Below are 23,845 nucleotides of genomic sequence, written 5' to 3'. Positions count from 1 at the left end.
ATAACTTAGGTCATGTTGTCTGTGAGAGAGGAAGCATGCCATTAGCTGCTTTTTAAAAGACCCTAATCGGGATCCCTGGGTGGCGCAGCAGTTTGGCACCTGCCTTTGGCCCCGGGTGCGATCCTGGAGACCCGGGATCGAATCCCACATCGGGCTCCCAGTGCCTGGAGCCTGCTTCTCCCTCTGCCTGTGTCTCTGCCTCTCTCTCTCTCTGTGACTATCATAAATAAATAAAAATTAAAAAAAAAAAGACCCTAATCTCATAACCTCACCATCTACTTTAAGAGCGAGACCAGTTCATGGAGAGAAGGGAGTATGGAGGGAGGGAGAAGCACTGAAAAGGACACCCCAAGCCAGAACCAGCTTTTAATTGGAGGGAATGTTATAAATCATTTGTCCAATCTCCTCAGTGACTGCGGAGGGAGGATGTTTCCAGTAAAGCCAGGGTCACAGCAGAGAGGGATCTGGAAGCCAGGATACCCCAGCCTTGTCTACAAGAAACACCTGAGACAAGGAATGACAGCCAGCCCGAGAGAGGAAGAAAAAGCCGGGTGGAGGAATTGGGTGCTAAGTTTATTTCTTGCTCCTTTGACTCACATGCTCCCTGTAACTTACTAGGAGGCCAGCCACTCCTCCCCTTCCGCTCAACACTTTTAAATTATTTTTGTCACATTTGGGAAGAGCTTTACTTGCAAATTTAGTCATGGAATTAAGCTATATTTTCCCCCAGACCTGAAGATCTGCTACACATATATTTCAGACCCTTCAATTTTCATCCCAAATGCATTGTCCAGCTGATTTTCGTTCTTAAAAAAGAATACTAACAGCCCTTGCCAGTTGATTTCTTTGCTTCTATCCTTGGAAAAATTGAGATTGTTAAGTCTCACAGTGCCTGAAAAATTGTTATTTAAAAAAATTAGTATTTATGTTATGTTCAGAATCTTTTGTTTCTGGATCAAATTCAGGATGGGTGAATGTGTGTGTAATGGTTCCTACTGCAAACTGCTTTTGCATACAACTGTAAAACTCTTAAAAGATGAAAACGAATAATTTAAGTCTGAGGTGGTATTTCTAAATTAATTTGTACATGTTATTTTTATATAAATAGGATTCAACCAGACTTAAATTCTTGTTCTCCCATTTTCAATGTCTGGTGTTCTGTTTGAGGATCTATAAAGTTGTAACGTCCAATGATGGTACCACTAGCCATATGTGGCTATTTAAATGCAAATTTATATTAATTAAAATGGAATAAAATTAAAAATTCAGTATTTCAGTCATACTAGCCATATTTCAAGTGCCCAACAGCCACATATGGCTAGTAATTATTATATTGGACAGTGTAAATATAGAACATTTCTATACTCAGAAATCTCCTGGACAGCCCTCCTTACAGACTAGGAACTTGGAATGTCTCTCCTAGGTGCTCTTTACTGGACAAATAACATTAAACAGAAGCCAGGGATTCCCTACACACATTTTAGAACCATATCACATGATCCAGGTGTCTAAACTTGGTAGCTTCATAGATTATTTCACAAGTCAGCAGAGCTAATGTCCTTTGAGGCTCATGGCTGCTCTAAAATGTTGCTCTCAAGGATAGGGAGTTCAAAATTCAAGAACAAGTCAATTTGAAATTCAGGAGTCATTTGCACATAGGAAAAATGTTATAATTCATGTGACTGGTTTGTAGTAGTTTCTGAGATTAAAAAAAAAATTAGTGGAAATAATAACCAGCAGAAAATCAACAATAAAATTTTAATGTTTTGGTGGAGGTGGTGGTTAGAAATTGTGGGAAGAAATAGCACCTTCCATACACACCTACACACAGAGAATAAGGTTTGATTAAGTTGTTGATTTAATTACCCCAGGATACAAAATCTTGTTGGAAATGAGGTGACTTTTAGGGCAGGAGCAGATACGGCATATCTCAGCCTAGCTCCCCTTGACCCCTAGAGTTTCTATTGTCACTATCTAGATAAGGAAAGGTCTTCACACCTCTATAAGCTCAAATCTTGTTACACTGCTGCCCTTTTATAATCACAGTTTACATCAGCAATCTGGAGGAACTCACACGAAGGATGCCTACATTTCTATTTATAAGATTATTTACAAACATCAGACATTTGTGGGTTTTCAGCCACAGTCAGCAGCACCAAAGCAGCACCCTCATCCTAAGGGAAGCAGCGGAGTTAGGGCTGGGGGGCCCATCACTAACTCTGCCCCCAGAAAACCTATTTTCTCAATCTATCCCCTCACTCGGATTTTATACCTTTTTATCTGAGTGGTTCAAAGACTGAGTCTTGACCAAAGACCATGATCACAAATCCATTTCCCCAGAAAATCAAATCAGGAAAAAAATCTTACTGATCTTGGAAGTTGGTTCTTGAGGAAGAAAGTGGGTTAAATTAGAAGAGGGAGATGAGAATGTGTACAGTGATTCTGGAGGAACTTTTGGATACTTCAGAGACCTCTCATCACTGTTGGTGATGATTATCCTGTTAGCTGTTATTTGGTTTTCAGACTCACAGTTTTGCTTCTCTCAACAATCGTGGATCACTAGACTGCTCAAGATAAACAGGATCTACATTTTTCTCACAAACTGGTAGGAGAGGGGAGAGTGAAATATTTTTAGGGATGGTAAGCATGAATCAGAGAAATAAGAAAAGGAGACGGGACGAATGCTTATGGACATTCTGGGGGTGAGGAAGGATTGCTCTGAGCTATGGGGCAGGTGTGATGATCATGGTACCAGTGAGCATTTGTGGAACACTTCAAAATGCTTTATGTGTATTAACCCATTTAGTGAGTTAATTAATGATTTCATTAACTAGCTAACTCACTTAAATTTTGTCTAAAATTTAAGACAGGAAAACGTTAAGAGGCATGAACTCCTCGAGAGAAAGATTGTGAGAAGGATATTATTCCCCCACCTCAGAGTTGTCGGATGCAACATTTTCAGGGCTAAGTAACCAGCTTTTTGCCCTACAGCACACTGGTGATTCAGGATACCTGTAAGTGGAAGATGATTGAAAGTCCTGCTTTCCTGTTACTTGTCTTTAAAAGGAGAAAGGCAGCTGAGATCAGTTATGGAGGCCATCTTGGAAAATCTGAAGAAAACTGTAGGATAATGTTCAGAACACCAAATTTTATATTTCATTAGAAATTAGATCCCAGGTGTATGCATCAGAATATGCTGTGGTGACAAGGCTATGACAACAAAAATTCCTGCTTTTTCACAATAGATGTTCATCCCGGGTTAGCCTTGGAGCTGCCCTCCATGACTCAACCAGGATCCAAGCTGATGCATCCGGCACACCATCTGGGGTATCACTGATTGTGGGCTATGGAAAAAGCAATATGGCAGATCACAGACTGGCTCATAGGACTTCCAGTTGAAAGTGACACATGCACTTTCCATTTACCTTTCATTGCCAAGCAAGACACCATGTGCCATCTTTCATGTGCCTGGAATAAAAGATTCAAATTTCAGTGAACAGCCATTAACAACTGCCACACTAGGTCAGGGAGCCCTGAATCAAGTAATCTCTAAGTTCCTTTGCAGTCCAAGGTTCATGTGACTCCAGATTAATTTATAATATGCTTATTCAAAATTTAGGCAGTAAACCTGTAGGTCTAAATGGTAGACATCAATTCCCCTCCAATCAGGTGGTCATCTTTATAGCCAGAACAAGAGTGAGCCTTCTCCTAACAAGCGAAAGATTTTAGACTGTTGCTTTAACTTGGGGAATTGAGGAACTGACGAGTTCTCTCCTGATCCCCCTAGGGGCTTCCTACAAGAAAGATTTGGTTCCTGATTGGCAAAGTTACCTCAGTAGCTTATACCATAATGAGGTGGGACCAGACAGCTCTCAATACCCCTTCCAACCCTGAATTTTCTTATTCTAAGCAGGTGCCTACTATTATTAAATTCCAGATGACCAGATTTTAGAGTGGTCAAGCTAGGTATACGTCAGGAACAGGAGATCTAGAAAAGTAGCCATGAGAAAATCTGAGCAAGACAATAATAGACCCATAGACTAGGGAACTCTACAGTAGTGTCAAATGCCCAGCCTCCAATGACTTCAGCCCCTTCATAATCTCTACCAGGTTTTTTTAAAGATTTTATTTATTCATGAGAGACACACAGAGAGAGGCAGAGACATAGGCAGAAGGAGAAGCAGGCTCCCCACAGGGAGCCCAATTCAGGACTCGATCCCAGGACCCTGGGATTATGCCCTGAGCTGAAGGCAGACCACTGAGCCACCCAGGCATCCCTATCAGATCTTTTTTCTTAATTATATACTATTAACATTTTCTCAGTGTTATGGAAAGTGCCACTCAAAAGCAGCTTTAAGATGAGTCCCCTCACCCCCTCCTTCCAGTTAGAATGCCTCCCATTTATGCCTCTGTTATACAAAGCCTGCTACCATTGACCACCCTCATTTTATAGATGTCAAAACTAGAGGCTCAGAGAGGGGATGTCACTTGCTTTGCTCAAAGGCCACTTGGAGGCAGGTTCAGCCACCCATTTCTTCGAGACCCAGTCAACTGCAAGGACCAAATGCTCATTTAGCAGTTTGGGATCTGGTTTTGATCCAGAAATCACCCAAGTAATGGTATTTCTGGATCATTTACCTTGAAATACTCTACTTCATTTTTTTTTTACTTTTCTTCTTTCATGAACTTGGCCTCTATTCTTGCAACGAGAGGTTATGATCACTCCTAAGTCTCTGCCCACATAAGGAGATTTATGATTTCACATCTCAATGATGCCTTACTTGGCATATGTGGCCTGGTGATGCATTGAAGGTACTTGGCTAACTACCTCCACCCTTTCTGCTTTTTCTCCCATTTAGGATTATGATAATCTCTTATAGCAGAGTTTGTAAAGAAGAAAGTCCTTCTGGATGGTGATCTCTTTGTTTCTTTCTACAGTTCCTTATCAGCAGAATCCTTACAATCCCCGAGGCAGCTCCAATGTCATCCAGTGCTACCGATGTGGAGACACCTGCAAAGGGGAAGTGGTTCGTGTCCACAACAACCACTTCCACATCAGATGCTTCACCTGTCAAGGTAGGAGGCCTGGACTCCCAACTCCTTTATCAGATTGCAGGCCCTGGTTTCACCCCCAGGATGTGCCACAGGGGTAGGCAAAAAAAAAATCACAGGCAGTTGAGATACCTCTACAGGCCTAAAGAAACTGTCCTTGAACCTGTTATGAGAACTCTCCCTTAGGCAGTATGAAGTGAAGAGGGAGGGAAGAGTCAGGACTTGGGGGGAGAGAGGGAACCTGGTGACCTCAGAGTGGTAGTGCTGACTCAGAAGGAAAAAAAGCAATCCCGCAAGCTTAACTTACACATCTAGAAAGACTCCTATCTTGTGCCTCTAAATCAACTTGAGAGTGAATGAAAGAGCAAGCTGTCCTGGCTAAAATTCAGCACAGCTCTGAGCACACCTATTCTATGGCAGTGTGGCAGTCATCAAAGGTTAAGCTTAATAAGGGAGAAGGTACATTATGACTTCACTAAGGACTGTAATTTGGAAACAGACGGATGTTGGGTTACCTCTGACCTCTTAAAAACTACAAGTTCCTAAAGAAGCAGGATAACTAGCAGCAGGAAGAAAGAGGCCCTCAGCTGAGAGCCTGGAGAGCCCTCTGGCCCAAGCCAGGCAACACTGTCTTCCCCAGGAGTGGATGCCTCTCCAGTGGCCATTTCTTGAACTCCTGGCCCAGGCTTTCTGTTCCACAGTGCAGCCATTCTGAGGTTGGATTGTTTGACCACAAACCAGTACCCTCCACCTATTGGTTCTAGATTTGTTCTCATGAAGTTTGATGAATACTTCATGTTTCCTTTACCCCATGGCTGCCATCCACATACTTGCAGATCTCCCCAAATGATTACATTGCGTCCTTACCTTGGGCCTCATCTGAAATGATTCCAACTTGTATCATCTTAGAGTCTTCTACCTTGATCCATTCTGGTTTGTCGCTATCATCCTTAAAGCATAGTGCCCAGAACAGACCACAGTTCTCAAGGTCTGCAAAATACAGCAAAGGCACCATTTCTGTTCATATGATTGATGTTGAATTGACCTCCTGAGGAGTCACTTCACAGGATTGACGTATGTTGAATTTAAGGTCAATTGAAACCTCAGATCTTTTCATTTTAGTAACTGCTTCCAACCTCAGTCTAATATGTCTAAGACTGACTTTCCCTGCCATTGATAAAAATTCTAGATTTCTTCCTCAGGATCTCACTAGACTCTACACTGAGCAAATAAATTACATATTCATATTCCCTAAATTTTTTTATATTCCCTAAATTTTTTAATGGAAGCATATATGGGATATCTTTTAATTGATGTGATTTAATTTCTATATTGAGAATTGGCAAACCCCTTTAGTGTAAGCTGACCTGCAAAAGTGTCTTGGCGAGTGACCATTTTTCCATCCCTAGATATTGAGGCAGGGCAAAGGGTAAAAGCAATAAAATTTTTCTAAGAAGGTTTGAGCTAGATCTGCGCAATTGTGTTCTTAAGAAAGTACATTAATTACCCTTTGTTTACACAAAAATGTAATACTTTAAAATAATTTTTTATTTAGCTCATGATCCTCTGGGTTGGCAGTTCTACCAGTACGGCGGGCTCTCCTTGTCTCCTTTCACCTCATCATGATGATATTGGTGGGTCAGCTGGCAATGGTTGGCAGGCTGTTGAGCTGAGTGCCTGCATATGGCTTCTCATCCTCTAGCAGCCTGGCTTGGATTCATTTGCATGGAGGTCTCAGAGTTCCAAGTACAGCAAGAGAAAAAGCTTCAAAAAGCAAACCTCAGCTTATGTCATACTCACCAATGTCCCATTGGCCAAAACAAGTCAAGTGGCTGACCCAGATTCAAGATCATAGAGAAATAAACTTTGCCTTTGGTGGGAGGATTTGCAGATTTCAAGGGTGTGAAAGCAGAGAAGGAAAAATTGGTTATTTTGACAACCACAGGGAGGTTGTAGAATATGTTTTCATAGAGATTTTAAAGGGAAAAGATAGATTTAATTTTCTGACTCTTTTCAATGTTGATTTGCTTAGAAGTGAAACAAATGAGAGAATTTTTGTTTCCAACAGGAGCCAGTCATAGGGACTAGTTAACCTAAATAGCCTGATTTGAAACAGTTAATATCTCTGTGAATTTTTCTTACAATTCTTTTACCATACACTACTGGGCTGACATGAAATGAAAGTATCTGCAGAGGTGAAAAGCAAAAATAAAAGCAGAAATCCTTGTGTGACTACCAGTGCCAGATTTAATTCTGATGGTTTATTCCAAGCCTTGGAGACCTTGAAATTTTGCCTTGTATAGATCATGGAGACATAGGAAGTAGAGGCTAGAGCCTGATCTAAGTAAGAATCTAATAGAAGACCTCTGAGTAAAGCTGAGATTTTGCCCTACTAAAATCTTTCAGTGTATCGATGGATGAGAAATAAACTGGAGGAGAGAGCAATGAAACTTGTTTGTAAGTTGGGTAACTTTGGCACTGGGTAGAGGAAAATAATACTTGTATCAAAATGTCTACCTATAATCCACCCTTTACATGGATTCATATTCTATATTATTGAATATATTTGACATAAATTTTTAAAAAGTGAAAGAGAATTTAAAAGAAAGTCATCCCACATTTGGCAAATGGCAGAAACAAGTAATATTCCTCTTTGGAAGAACTCAGCTTTACTCAGCATTACTCTTCAAAGAATTCGCACAGGTAACGTTATTAGCAAAATGAGTAACTCACAGTCTAACTCACAGTCAAAAACACACAAATCATAATGGAGAAAGAGTCAACAGAAACAATGAAGAGAAGAATCAGAACTTCAAAGACTTCATAAAAAATTGGTATTTTCTGACATTATAAAATGACTACATATAATACATTTAAATAGGTAAGAAGAGCCATAAAAAATGAGCAAGAAACAACACATTATAACAAATAGCACAGCAGATTTAAAAAAGAAACAAAACTTTAGAAATAAAAATATATAATATTTGAAATTTAAAAGTCAGTGTATGGATTATATAGCAGATTAGATGTTCCTGAAGAGATAATTAATGAACTGTAGGATTTAGACAAGAAAAAGGCATATGCATATGGCCCAGGAATATAAGAAAAGTGGTAAAAATAAAAGTTTATACGTGGAGAAAATATTGGAAAGGTTTGACATATATTCAATCAGAGTTCTAGAGATATGTAATAGAATACACGAGTGGGAAGACAATATTTGGAGATATGACAGCTGTGAATTTTCTAGAACTGTTCAAAGACACAAATCCTTAGATCCAGAAACTTAATAAATGCCAGTAGAAAAAATATAAAAGAAATCCATCTATATACATCATCAGAATGAAATTGCAGATCACAAAGACAAAAGACAATCTTAAAAACAGCCAGAGAGAAGAAATAGACCATCTGCTTATGAATGCTAAATAGACTGACAACTGATATGTTAGTAGCAACAAGGAAGCCAGAGACCAGTGGAATAACACCTGTATGTACTGAAAGTAAATTTAGGATTATGTGTTCAGTAAAATTATCTTTCAAGAACAGAGACGAACCTATAGCTAACATCGTACTTAATGGTGAAAGACTGCCTGCCTGCTGTAAAATCAAAAGTAACAAAAAGATGTTTGCTCTCACTACTTCCACTCGGCATTGTACTGCAGGTTCATATTGGGTTGGTTATGCATGAAAATGAAATAAAAGACATCTAGATTGAAAAAGAAAAAGCTTATTTCTATATGCACATGACATGATCTTACTATAGCAAATCATAAGGAATGCACTAAAAAACTTAGAAATAACAAATAAGTTCATCAGGGTTTCAGGGTAAAAGACCAATATACCAAAATTAATTGAATTTCTATACACTTGCAATGAACAATCTGAAAATAAAATTAAGAAAACAATTCTATTACAATAGCATCAAAAATAAAATATACAAGGATACATTTTTTAAAAAGACTTTTAAAATTAATTTATTCATGAGAGACACACAGAGAGAAGCAGAGACATAAGCTGAGGGAGAAGCAGGCTCCCTACGAGGAGCCTGATGCAAGACTTGATCCCAGGACCCTGGGATCATGCCCTGAACCAAAGGGAGATACTCAACCACTGAGCCACCCAGGTGCCCCAACACAGAAATAAATTTAACAAAAGTGTAAAATTTATACTCTGAAAATTACAAAATACAAAAGAAGAGCTAAATAAATGAAAGGAAATCTCATGTTCATGGATCAGAAGTATTAATATTGTAAAGATGGAAGCATTCTTCAGACTGATCCACAGGTTTGATGCTATCTTACTCAGCTTAGGCTTCCACAATAAAATACTGTAGACTGAGTGGCTTAAACAACAGAAATTTGTATTGTCATAGTTTCAGAGTCTGGAAGTCCAAGATCAAGGTGTCAATATGGTCAGGTTCTAATAAGAGCTCCCTTCTTGGCTTGCAGACAGCAAGCTTGTTACTGTGTTCTCACATGCCAGGGAGAAAGTGAAAGAGAGAGAGAGAGATGGCAAGCTTGCTTGTATCTCTTCTAAAAAGGATACTAATCTCATAATAAGGGTCTCACCCTTATAACTTCATCTAAACCTTAATTATCTCTTCAAGACCCCCTATCCAGATACCATCACACTGGGGGTTAGGACTTCAGAATATAAATTTGGGGAAGGACACTCTTCAGGTGATAGCAAATGCAATACCCATAAAAATCCCAGCTGGCTTCCTTGAAGAAATTGACAAGCTGATTGTGAAATTAACATGGAATTGCAGGGGAGGTAGAAAAGCCAAAGCAATCCTGAAAAAAGAAGAAAAAAGCTGCAGGACTCAAACTTCCCATTTCCCAAACTTATTACAAAGCCACAATAAATGAGACAATGTGGTACTAGCACATAGATAGACATATAGATCAATAGACTTGAGAGAACAGAAATAAATCCTTAGGTTTATAGTCAATAGATTTTCAACAAGGCTACCAAGATCATTCTAGGGAAAGAAGAATCTTCAACAAATGGTGCTAAGAAAACTGGATATACATGTGCAAAAAAAAAAAAAAATGAAGTCAGACTCCTTCCTCATGCCTTACACAAAAATGAGCTCAAAATAAGTCAAAAACCTACATGTAAGAACTAAAACTATGAAACTTTCAGGAGAAAATATGAGTAAGTCTTTGTGACCTTGAGTTAGGCAAAGACTTCTTAGCTATGACACCCAAAGCACAAACAACAGAAGAAAAATAGATGGGGGCACCTGGATGGCTCTGTAGGCTCAGGTCATGATCTCAGGGTCCTGGGATGGAGCCCCACGTTGGGCTCTCTGTTCAGTGGGCAGTCTCCTTCTACCTCTTCTCTGCCCCTCCCTCCTGCTTATGCTTGAGCTCTCTCTCTCTCACACACTCTCTCTTTCTCTTTCTCTTTCTCTTTCTCTTTCTCTCTCTGTCTTAAATAAATAAAATCTTTTAAAAAGAAGAAGAAAAATAGATGAATTAGATGTCATCCAAATTAAACACTTCTCTGTGCTTCAAAATATACCATCAAGAACGTAAAATGTCAACCCCACTGAATGGTAGAGGAAATTTGCGCATCGTACGTCTAGTAAAGAACTCGTATCTAAACTATATAAGGGATTCTTACAACTTACTAAGAAAAAGACAAATAATCCAATTTCAAAATGGGCAAAGGATCTGAATAGAGGTTTCTCCAAAGAAGTTCTACAAATGTCAGATAAACACATGGGAAAATGCTCAATATCATTAGCCATCTGAGAATGCACATCAGACCACAAGGAGACACACATCACACCCACGAAATCAGCCATATTCAAAAAGACAGAGAATACAAGCATTGGCAAGAGTGTGGAGAAAACAGAAGGAACCCTCATCCATTGCTGGTGGGAATGCGAAACGCATAGCTGCTGTGGAAAACAGGCTTGCAGTTCCTCTAGGAGTTCAATGTAGAGTTACCATATGACCTAACAATTTCAAATTCATTAGATGCATGCTTAAGAGAAGCAAAAACATATGCCCACACAAAAACTTATGTATGAATGTTCTATTTATAAAGTTAAAAATTGGAAACAATTCAAATATCCATCAACCAATAAACAGATAAATAAAGTGTGGTGGAATATTATGGAGCCATATGTTCTCGTGGATGGACCTTGAAAACATAAATGGCCCATAAGCATATAAAAAGATTCTCAATTTCATTAATAATCAGGTAACTGAAAATTAAAATCACAATAAGATGAGGCACCTGCGTGACTTAGTTGGTTGAGCATCTCACTCTTGATTTTGGCTCAGGTCATGTTCTTGGGGTAGTGAGATGAAGCCCCAAGTTGGGTTTGCACTGGACATGGAGCCTGCTTAAGATTCTTTCTCTCCCTTCCTCTTTGTCCCTACCCCACCCTTCCCACCCTGCTCTCTAAAAAGCAAGAAAATAGTGTTTTTTAAAAAATTAAGTTAATTAAATAAAATCACAATAATATGATGTTTGGTAGCTTACCATGTTGACTACATATATTATCAGCCTTCAGTGATGACATAGGTCAGTGGAAACTGCTGGTGCAAATGTAAATGGGAAAAACTCTTTGGAAAACAGCAAGGCTTCACCTCACAGATATGAGAATGTTCAAAGCAGCATTTCCATAAAAGAAAAAAACTGCAAGCTTCTCAAATGTCCTTCAACACTGGAGTAGATCGATTGTGATACAAACAATGGGACACAGCACAGCAGTAAAAATGAAAAATACGGTTACATACATCAATATGGACAAATCTCAAAAACATAATCCCGAGAGTATGAAACAAGCACAGAAGAATAAGTCCAGTGGGGTTCCATCAACATAAAGTTCAAAAAAGGCAAAACTGAACAATGCATTACTTGTGGATACATCAGAGGTGGTCAAAGTAGAAAGAAAAGCAAGAGAATGACAAACACACATTTAGGGCCAGTGTGGGGAGGGGATGCTTTGGGGAGATGCAAACAGCTTCCCAGACATTGGGGATGTTCTAGTTCATAAACTTGGGAGTGGATACCTGGGAGTGTATTTTATTCTTCTTCTTTAAACTGTACGTGTATATTTACTACATTTTCTGTATGTCTACTATATTTCATAATTTTAATGTTTAAATGTTAAATAGATCACGCTCAGGGGCCCTTCTAACTAACCCTTTAGTTTTGAAATTCTGTAAAACTCCATCTCATTGGAAAAGTTGAAAATCAACAGGATCATATATATATGATAGACTCATGGACTCACAGATCTGGGTATGTTCTCAGTTACCACATAGCCCCTTCATTTCACAGATGAGGTAGCTGAGCTCAGGAGAGGTGGGGTAACTTTTTCAAAGCCTTTTCCAGCATCTGAGTGGTGGAATAGAAACATGGACAAAGGTCCAGTGACCCACAGAATAGTCCGTTTTTCCCCTGAAACACAGACTATGTGCAAGATCTCCTTCTGGACATCATATTAACAGTGAACATTCATTCCTGATTTTCTCAAAGCAGTTCTAATGCTTCATATCCTGTCCCACTGTCAAACCAAATGATCTGCTTTTTTTTTTTTCATCAATAGATCCTTTTTTTTTTTTTTTTTTAATTCACAGAATAATGCCTGTCCTGGGTGTGTTAATTCCACATCAATTCCATACCGTAGACCCTCTCCAAGGCCTTTTCTGTTGTTTGAATGCCGGGCTCTGCTCAGCCTCAAATACATCTGTCATGCTGTCCAACTTGCCCTCTATCCCTGTGTTCCCCACTGTATTTCCAGGAACCCCCCTGTGATTCTTATCAACCTTTACATCCTTTCTACCAAAAACTTCCTCCTTCAGCTCCTTGGTGGGAGGAATGGAGGAACCAATTGTTCCAAGTTTTCTTATGGCCTCCTGGTTTTGTCCACTGGGATAGGTGGCTTTGGGGGTGGAGTTGGAAAGGGAAACAAAGGAGAGAGAAGAAGGAAAAAAACAGGAGCTGTCTCCAATGAGGTCGTAGGCCATGACCTAACTAATTCCACAGCCATGAAGTCAATTGATCTGCCACCTGCACAGCCCAGGACTGCCTGTACTCTGGCCTTGCTGGCTCTTGAGGCATTGTTTGACGTGATGACTTTTCGTGAACCCTGGTAGAAGATGAACCCTCCCCCATCAACCACCACCAATACCTCCACCAATATGCCCTGCCTCTCTGCAGGCAGGGTGATCTCCAGGGGCGGCCAGCCCAACCTCGTACTGAGTTTAGAGTGTTTAGGCACCTGATCAGTCCCAAAAGAAGCTCTGCTTCTCCTAGACTCATGATGTCAGACTCACAGTGTCAAAAGAAAAGCTCACATCACTTTTTAATCCACCTTCTTCATTTTACATACATGTAAACAGACACCAAGTTCATTGTCACCCAGAGAGTTAGTGACAGTGACAAATCCAGACCCCAGGTGGCCCGCCTCCCAGACTACTATATCTCCCACTGGCTTGCACTATCCCCCTAATGCTGTGACATCTGAGGCTGCCCTCCTCCTCACTCAGCCTGGCCCTATAAGGCTGCCTCTGGCCTGCAGGGTGAACAGACATTTGGGAAATATTTCTGCCATGAGCCTGGAAGTCCCTCCTATCTTTAACCTGGCTGCTTTTGCAATACAACTTTCCCTGTGAAAAGAAGGTAGTATTTAGTAGGGTAGCATCACCCAGTCTAGGCCAGGTCTCCACAATTACAGGCTTGGAATTCCATCTCACTGGTTTGTTCACCATTGATCATGCTTGAGAAAGCTGATTCATGCTAACCAAGTCCTTGGGAAACCAAGGTATAAAATCAGAGTGCCCGTTTATTAATGTAAACGAGAGTTATAATTCTCCATTGCCATGACCAATTGCTTCTCTCCCAAAGGTCTATGTAGAAAGTGAAATGATCAGTCACTTCGTGAATGCAGACTCAGAACAAGGAGGCTGGTCATGGGCTCCCCAGTGGCCTTCCTTTGATTGCTGGCCAGCCCCGTCTTGGCTGCCCACCCTTGTTTAGCCAGATCAATACAGTCAGCAGTACTGGTGACCCTGAGAGCCATTCACCCTCTTGGAGGGAACTTTTCTGCTCTTCCCATTAGGTGTTGATTTTGTAACTTAACCCTCAGAGGGAAGTCTCATTTCCCACGTTTCTAAGTCCTTTGGGGGAAGAGAGTCGCACATGATTCAGTTGTTCAAGCACCTATAATTACATCCACCTACTCTTCTATTACAACATCTTCATATTGTCCACAAGGATATCTCATGATTCCTATGACATCATGTTGCCTGCCAATTCAAACACTATCAATTCAATTGGTCATTTTTGCAACTGGCTGATAGGACATCATTGTAACCTTCTCTCTTCTTTTGTATATGTTGGAGAGTTTCAAAATAATTTTTGGAGGTTTTTAAAAAACTGAGAGAAAAACCGTCCATGGCTTCTCAATATCCCACAAAGCCTAAACTTCTTAAGCTGGACTTAGGCCCTCCTAAGGGCCAACTGATCTGTCAGTATTTTTCTGTATTTATTGCCCTCCACTCCCTCAAAACACCACCCCTATTCCAGTCCCACCTCCACACAAATATCCCTTGCAACTTCCTGCTTGTGTTCTTTAGCTCATTCTGCCTTCAGAGTCCAACTTAAGTGCCACCTCCTCTGAGAAGCCTCCCTGAACCCTCCGCTACTGACATTGCTCCCTTTCCTCCCCACTCACAGCACTTGCTGCCTGCACCAGCCCGTGGCCTATTGCGCATGATGTATGTTCTATAAGGTCATCTCTTGGCATATATTGTTAGCTCTTCACAGTTCAGAGATCGTGTTTTATCATTCTTGCCTGGGAACAGACCAACTCTTGATTTCTATGATGTGAGCAGATTATAAACTTCCAATCATCCATCCCATTGCCATCCTAAATTGTATTTACCCAGCACGGAATCATGCACATAGAAAGTGCCCAGGGAAATTTTAACTGAATGATTCTTATCAGGTTCATAATACCACCAGTAGGGCCTTCTGTGAGCCACATGGCTCTAAACTTTCAACCAGGTATTGAGAGGATTGTATTGACCAACATCAGTGGTCTCATGAGAATCAGCTGGGGAGTGTGCTAAAATGCAAATACCTGAGTCCTAACCCTGGGGGAGTCTGACTCAGGCCCAGGCATCTGCATCCCAAGGTGCCCGGGGGTGACTCCAATACAAGTGGTCTTCAGGATACACTTTAAGGAGCACTCGCCCTCATGAGGTCTGATGGCCGCCATTTTCAGGCCACTCCTGACTAAGTCAGACACCAGCCTTGTCCCCAGTGAGAACCTCCTGCTTGCTTGCAGACCTTCCCTGGACTCAGCCTGCCCTGTTTCTCTCCTTGCCCCCCCCGCAGTGTGTGGCTGTGGCTTGGCCCAGTCGGGCTTCTTCTTCAAGAACCAGGAGTACATCTGCACTCAGGACTACCAGCAGCTCTATGGCACCCGCTGTGACAGCTGCAGGGACTTCATCACCGGCGAGGTCATCTCTGCGCTGGGCCGCACCTACCACCCGAAGTGCTTCGTATGCAGCTTGTGCAGGTGGGCAGGTTGGGCAGGTGGCCACTGGAGGCCAGGTCCCTCTGCCTGAACCCCCTGGCAGCTGTGTGGCTCATGGGGCTATATGCTGGACACTTGGATTTCTAGGATCTCAGGGGTGGAGTGATCTGACAGGCTGGTGGTTTTCAAACCGTTTAGCAGCTAAATCCTGCCTGTCAGATATGATCTAATGTAAAACACTAGTTTGTTTGGCTATCAAGACAGAATGAGGACCAGAGCCCCCACCTTCAGCTTCCCATTTCCCATCAGAAGTCCTCAAAGGAGCCACTGAGTACTCAGCCCATTTTGGAAACCAGGCATCTGGACCAGCTGCCATCCCCTCAGCCACATGTGGCACAGAGATATCTGTTTGTAGGCTTTCTCCATGACCCTGACAAGTGATCCCTCCAACACACACTGTAAGCCTCAGCTTCTTCATCTGTAAGATGGGCATCAAAACCATCCCAACATTACTGGGGTTTTCATGAAGATAAATGAGATAGTACTTGCAGAGACTTTAGCTCAGTGACTGGGATATAATTGTGTTTGCTTTTGTTATTCTCCTCATTATCATATGATAACCATCTAGCCTCTCAGGTAACCTGATGGAAATCTCACCCATCCCTCCCCGTCATGTCCTGCAGCCCGGTTCCTTATTAACTTAGCAGATGTACGTGAAGGGTCCACTGTATGTCAAGCACCCCATTAAGAAGATGCAAAAAATAAAGGAGACCTCAGCCTTGCCCACAAACACATTAAAATTCAATGGACTGCTCTGATTAAGTCATATGTAGAAAACATGGCTTGGAATAAATATATGCCTTTTTTAATTAGGAAAGGGATTTATAGATTAATTATTCTCCCCATAAAATAACTACCTGTTAGTTACCAGTTTGGGTTTCCACTGAGGCTAATAACAGAGTGTATAAGAAAATAAAATTCCCCCGGTGGAAGTCACTTATTCATCCATCTCTTAAAACCTTGGCCCGGGGTCCCAGAATCCCAGACCCACTGGAGGTTAGCACAGACAGGTTGAAATGGTTTAAAGTGAAGTTTCTGTCAAGCCTCATACAGATGCAGTGCCTCCTCAAGGTCATGCTCTGTCCTTTACCACAGATCAATGTCCCAGCCAAGATGTCCTTTATGACAGGTCAGTACTCATGTGCAAGAGCAGCTGAACAATGGGCTCCCCAGTGCCAGGGATTCTCTGTACAGTTTATATTTGCATAGGGAGGTAGGACATGTGCAAGTCTGAGACCTCTGAACTCTGGAACCCAAACTACACAAGGGCAGAACAGAGGAGGCGGTGATTTGTGGACTTCTAAATGTCCTGCACAGTGAAAGGAAGAAATGTTGGTGAATTTAGGAGTTGAATGAGTTCTTCTTGATATAGGGGGATAGGTGAGGTTGGGATGGCAAAAGCCCTTCCAGGAAGAAGGGGTAGCCCTAGGAGGAAGTATTGACCTATTCATTTACAGATGAGAATTGCAAGCTTCACTAAGTGTCATGATTTGCCCAGTGTTTAAAATCGTATAAATGCCCCCCCCTGGTGGGGCGCAGTTCCAGTCCTGGCCCCAAATGAGTGGTTTAGTCACTATGAATGGCACTTGAATTTACCTGGTATAATAGAAGGTATGTTGTGTGGGGGACCAATGAGCTTTGGGCATATCTGTGTATCTGCCCTCAGCTCACCAGTAGACCTGGAAGCCCTCTAGAGAAGAGGTGTTGAATTGCTCTTTCATCTCCCTTGTAGGAAGCCTTTCCCCATTGGAGATAAGGTGACCTTCAGCGGGAAGGAATGCGTGTGTCAGACATGCTCCCAGTCCATGACCAGCAGTAAGCCCATCAAGATCCGCGGACCAAGCCGTGAGTCCTCCCCTGGGCACCTCCCTGTCTGCGGGCCATGCCTCCTAGGGCTCCCCGTCCCCACTCCGTCATCCGCTCCTGCAGGCCCAGAGGGAAGTGGGGGAGGTTTCCACCCTGGAGGACTCCTGAAGCCTGACCCACTTGGCATACAGCCCAGATTCACAAGCTTCCTTAAGCAGAAATGCAGGGAAAGCAGGCTGCTGATTATAGACCATGACAGCCTGTACCGTGTTTGGCCACTTGGGTGGGGCTCTTCTGGGATGAGCTGGCTCCTGATCTTATCTCCCCTCTGGATCCATGTTCCCCGGCTCCCTTACAGGGCTGATGAAGCCACCAGTGGTTCTCAGTTTTTACAAATTCCACTAAAAAGTATACACAGACACATCTTAAAAAGGAAGGAGAAATATGGGGGATCCCTGGGTGGCGCAGCGGTTTAGCGCCTGCCTTTGGCCCAGGGCGTGATCCTGGAGACCCAGGATCGAATCCCATGTCAGGCTCCCGGTGCATGGAGCCTGCTTCTCCCTCTGCCTGTGTCTCTGCCTTTCTCTCTCTCTCTCTCTCTGTGTGTGTGTGTGTGTGTCTATCATAAATAAATAAAAATTTAAAAATTTTTTAAAAATTTAAAAATTAAAAAAAGAAATATGGGAGCAAGCCACAAGGGTTGTGGTAATGTCTCAGAGAGCGTCCTGGGGAACACTGCCTCAGCTTCACTGCATAACTGCATAGATTTTCAGATCCACTTTGGACTTTTTTTTTAATCTTTCTTCGAATATTTTATTTATTTACTTGAGAGAGAGAGACAGAGAGCAAACGAGAAAGAGTATGAGTGTAGAGGGGCAGAGGGAGAGGAAGAAGCAGGCTCCCCACTGAGCAGGGAGCCCACTCTAGGTTCAGTCTCAGAACCCTGGGATCATGACCTGAGCTGAAGGCAGACACTTAACTGACTGAGCTACCCAGGTGCCCCTCCCTTTGGACTTCTTTTAGAAAGGAACCTAGAAATGTGCATTCTTTAAAAAAAAAAAAAAAAGATTATTTATTTATTTATTCATGAGAGACACAGAGAGAGAGAGAAGCAGCCCCACCACCCAGGCGTCCCAGAAATGTGGATTCTTAATAAGCTTCCTGGTGATGCATTTGCTGCCCCTAAGACTGAGAACCCCCACTTAGAGATGAGGGGAACTTCTTTCACACCATAGTGTTATGTTTCATCACCAAACCATAGATCTGGGGGGAAACTGAGGATTAAGAGTGTACCTCAGAACAGTCATTCAAATTCATGGAACATCCATTCCTCTCAAGTGTGTCTAGTGGTAAGGTGTCTAAATCACTGTTTCCAGATGCCCTTGTCAGGCTGCTGACGGCAGGTGCCCACAGATGCGTGGACCTGGCCCCCGGAGCCTGCAGTAAGCCACACTAGGCTCCAGTGTTTCTTCACATTACATGACACTCCTACTGGCTTCCACAGCAGAATCAATGAAACCCATTAGCCTCCTGTGCTGCACCACTGTGCGGGTGCGGAGCACCGACAGAGTCAGCATGCTGGGGCTGCATCCTGCTGAGGGGGTGAGCACAGAACACCCCGAGTCAGCAGGGCTTGGCCCCTAGGGACTCCATCAGAGCCCGCCCAGCGTGGAGAAAGACGATGGGAAGGCTCCCTCCCTGGCCCTTCCTTCCTCTAGATCTAATCAGATCTGCTTACAGAATGTGCAGAGCACTTCCTTCAGCGTCCTTAGTGACATTCAAGAACAGTTTGCTGGTCTGAGCAGGTTTCCATCTCAAGGTGGCTGAGTGCACACACTGTTATCTTTCATGATTCCTTGAAAGCAGCGTGCAGAATGACAGCAAGGCTGAAGTGCTGGGATGCAGGACCACAGCCCTGTGACTGATGCTGCAGAGGCACCCAGAGATCCATAGGACCCTGTATGAGGCAGTAGAGAATGGCAGGCTGGAGCCAGGAGCATGCCATCCCTCTGTGTGAAGCACAGCAGATACATAGCCTTGCTGGGGCTCCATTTACCCAGCTTTATGGAAAACAAATGTATTAGTATCCAGGAGCCAGACTAGCATACGTCAGAGTGTGTAAAATACTCTCTAAATATAAAGTGAGGGATGCTGTGGACTTGGAGATTTAATCTGGAAAGCACACCGAAGAGAGAATAGGATTCCTGAATCTGTTATTTCTCTTGGCTTGTACTGCGTTACTACACGCACTAGGGATCTCAGAGAGGTGGGGGAGTTCCTTGGCTGAATGTAGGAATCCTATATGTGAGAGCGTCCTTGAGGAGAGGCTGCTAAATTCTCCACCATAATTCTGGGAGTCCAAAGGCAGAGGAAGGTGAAGAACAGCGAATAATGAGAACAAGTGAGCACACGAGCATTCTCCAGGGGGAGTGCCCAGGATTGAGGCTCATCCTGTTATACTCACAAAGTAAATACATCAAGCAGTGGATGCTACTGTAGGGAATATGTTTCACAGAAGAGTTTTCTCCCCAGAGGTGGTCAGTGTCCATGCTGCAGATAACTAGAGGGGATGTTGGAAGGTCTGCTGAGTTCCTGAAGGATAGAGAGAACCAAAACCAGGTTCAAGAGAGGGATAAGATGAAGAATGTATTATGGAAAAGGAAAAAGAAGGAGGAAAACATGATGTATTTTTCATCTACAGGGGTGTAGGGGTGTGACATTTCATCCCTGGAGGGTGAATAAAAACATTCTGGAACAACAGGAGTAGAAACTACTCAAAGGAGATCAAGAAGAAAACTCAGGAACTATCAAAATAATAATAATAATTGTGTTACTTTTTACAAGAATAAGAAGTATTCTCTCACCATTTTCACTGAGAGAAATCAGCAGCAGTAGTGACATCACCATCATGACTGTCACCACCATCACTACCAGCAGGACCACCACTACCATGGCAATCACAACTGTCACCATCATCACCACCACCACCATCACTATCACAACTGTCACCACCATCACTACCAATACCATCGCCACCACCACCAATACCATCACCATCACAACTGTCACCATCACCACCACCACCATCACCATCACAACTGTTACCATCACCACCACCACCACCATCACTATCACAACTGTCACCATCACCACCACCACCACCATCACTATCACAACTGTCACCATCACCACCACCACCACCACCATCACTATCACAACTGTCACCACATCTCTACCCATACCATCACCACCACCACCACCATCACAACTGTCACCACCATCACTACCAACACCATCCCCAACACTACCACCACCACACCACCACCACCATCATTACCACCAGCATCACTACCAAAAACACCACCACACATTATCACCACCACCAATACCACCATCACCATCATCACCACTACTTACACTGATTGACTATTACTATTGTCAGGCAATGCACTAAGTTTTCTATACATAATATCTATATATAATATTTCATTATAGTGAGGGAGAGAAGAGTGATTGTGTATAGATGAGAAAACTGAGACCCAAAGAATATAAATAACTTGCCCAGAGTCATGCAAATAGTAAGTAATGAAACTGGAATGTGGGCCCAGGCATTCTGGCCCTGGAACCAATTCCCTTCACACCAGACATGATTTGCTAATTGGGAAGGGTCCTGTCTTCCTGGATTAGTTATCTAAAACAAGGAAGGGAGCTGGCTATGACTCACAAAACCCACTCATTTTTGTTGATCTAAGTGGAATGTATGACGCAGTCAAGAAAAACTAAAAATGGCTGTCTGGAGTCTTTAGGGACCTCAGTAAACTGAGGGATTTGAGGGAACAGGTGGTGGCATCATACTTTCTGCCAGCTGAAGGTTGTAATTTTGGAATAGAGGAACATATGAGGAGTGGACAGCTGACTGCACAGCAACCAACTCGTGGCAGGGTGTAGTTTTCCTAACCCTGCCTATTTTACCAGACTCACGGGCTCCTGGGTAGATGCCTCAAGCTCCACCAGAGGTCAAGGTTGAAAGGAAGAAGAAGAGGGAGGAAACGGTTCTGATCAATCCGAGGCCAGTGGTGGAGGACCCACAGTATAACATGGAAAGAAAAACCACATAGAGGAGGAATCAGCAGGCCTTCCCTGCTGAAATATTCTTCTGGCCTCAGATCAGAGACTGGACAGTACACAGAATATGGGTTAAAAACACAAGAACATGAAATTAGGAATAATAGTGACCATTTGTTAAGCTGATGTATTGAGTCCTTACAGGCCCGATGATAGTACATCTTCATACCAGTGTCATAAGGAAGATTTTCAGATGCAGAAGTAGAAGCTTAGTGGTCACACGAGGAAGTGAGGGGATTGGGCTTCTGCCATCAGCCAGCTTCTCACCATCCACTCTATCCTCCCAGCCCAGTCTCTAACCACTGCACTGAACTGCCCCCTGAATTTTAACTCAAGGTGCCAAGTCCATTCCAGATGTATCATTGCAACTTAAGAAGATGAGACTCATTGCTAGAATGTGGCCACAAAAGGATGCAGCTATTCAAATGAGATGTGTTGGAGAGGTGGGGAATTGTGTTGTTGGCCATAACATACCTAGCTCCACAGAGTCGACAAGTGAGTTTGATCAGTGGGTGACCGCATCAAGCAAGAAAAAGTGAAGTATAAGGAATGAAGATGAAAGAAATTGCAGTTGTCTTTAAATATTTGGAGGAAATGTCAGGAGGCAAAAGAGGTAGGTTATTCTTATTGCATAAAATAAGGGGCATCACAAGGAGTCAGGTCTTAGCTTCACATAAAGAAGGCGGTCATGGGGCACCTGGGTGGCTCCTTCTGTTAGGTGTCTGACTCTTAATTTCAGCTCAGGTCATGATCTCAGGGTAGTGAGATCAAATCCCAAGTTGGGCTCCATGCTGGGCATGGAGCCTGCTTGGGATTCCCTCTCCCTCTGTCCCTCCCCTACCCCCACTACCATGCACTCTCTCACTCTCTCTCTTTCCCTCTAAAAAAAAAAAAAAAAGAAGAAGAAGGCAGTCATGACAAGAAATGACAAGTGTTGGCAAGGATGTGGAGAAAAAGGGAAACTTGTGTGCTGTTGGTGAGAATATGGATTGGTGCAGCCCCTGTGGGAAATAGTATTAAGGCTCCTCAAAAATTTAAAAATAGAAATACCATATGATCTAGGAACTCCACTGTTGGGTATTTTCCCAAAGAAAACAAAAACACTAGTTTAAAACCATATATTCACCCCTCTGTTTATTGAATTATTGCTTATAATAGCCAAAATATGGAAGTAACCCAAGTATCCATCAATTGGTGAATGGATAAAGATGTAGCATATATATACCATGGAATATTACTCAGTCACAAAAAAAAGTGAAATATTTGCAACAAAATGGATGGACCTAAAGGGTGTTATGCTAAGTGAAATAAGTCAGATAAAGAAAAATACTGTACAATTTCACTTACATGTAGAATCTAAGAAACAAAACTAATGAAATAACAAACCAAAAAAAGCAGAAACAGACCCATAAATACAGAGAACAAACTGATGGTTGCCAGAGGCAAGGGGGTAGGGGGATGGGTGAAGGAGTGAAGGGGAGTCGGACATACAGGCTTCCAGTTATGGGATGAATAATTCATGGAGATGAAAGGCACAGTGTAAGGACTATGGCCAATGATACCGTAATAGTGGTATATGGTGACAGATGGCAGCTACACTTGGGGTAAGCATAGCATAAGGTATAGAGTTGTTGAATCCCTATGTTGTACACCTGAGACTGATGGAACATTGTGTGTCAACTATGCTCAAAAAAAAAAAAATCAGGAAATTAAAAGTGGAGTTACAAAGCAAAACAAAAAAAGAATAAATCTTAAATCTTTATATAATACATGTTTTTAAAAATTAAAATTAAAAAATAATAAAGAAGGCACTCGTGACAATTTTGCCTGTCCGAAGGCAAAATGGGCTTCCTCAAAAGGGAGTGAGCTTCCTACCCCTGGAGGCAATTACACAGAGGATGGTGCCCGCCTGTCAAGAATGCTGTAGATTCCTGCATTAGGTGGAACTGTGACCAAGTGCTCTGTGAACATAGCCCCTGTGGAACTATTGAACCCATCAAGGAGCCCCGCAGACATAAGTTCAGTATTTGTGGTTCAGAACCTGACCCTGAGCAGGTCACTTCATTAAAAAGACAGGGGGTGCCTGACTTTTCTAAATGATCACATTCTAAAGCCTGTGATTATTGGGATGGAGGTGGGTAGGCCTATTCCAGGATGAAGGAAGGAAAGAAGAGAAATCCCAGAATTGTCCTCCCGGCCCTCATCTGAAGGCCTGGGGCTTGAAGCATGTTGCAATCAGAGACCGTCCCACCCCCCAGCCTGCGCTAAGGGGTGTTAGAAAGGCACTAAGAGGTGGGT

General features: G+C 42.5%; 1 protein-coding gene across 4 annotated transcripts in view; it reads left to right on the top strand.

Annotated features, from left to right (window-relative positions):
* ABLIM3 (actin binding LIM protein family member 3) overlaps positions 1-23,845 on the top strand; it is a 111,464-nt gene that overhangs the window by 32,267 nt on the left and 55,352 nt on the right. For all 4 annotated transcript variants that reach the window (XM_072756918.1, XM_072756917.1, XM_072756916.1 and 1 more), the window contains exons 3-5: positions 4,939-5,076; positions 15,415-15,598; positions 17,349-17,461. In XM_072756918.1, the coding sequence (XP_072613019.1) occupies positions 4,939-5,076; positions 15,415-15,598; positions 17,349-17,461 (435 nt within the window). The remainder of the gene's footprint in view (positions 1-4,938; positions 5,077-15,414; positions 15,599-17,348; positions 17,462-23,845) is intronic.

Source organism: Vulpes vulpes, chromosome 4, assembly GCF_048418805.1.
Source record: "Vulpes vulpes isolate BD-2025 chromosome 4, VulVul3, whole genome shotgun sequence".
NCBI classification, from domain to species: Eukaryota; Metazoa; Chordata; class Mammalia; order Carnivora; family Canidae; genus Vulpes; species Vulpes vulpes.
Note: the sequence above shows the minus strand (reverse complement) of the source record. Positions and strands in the feature narration are given on the sequence as shown.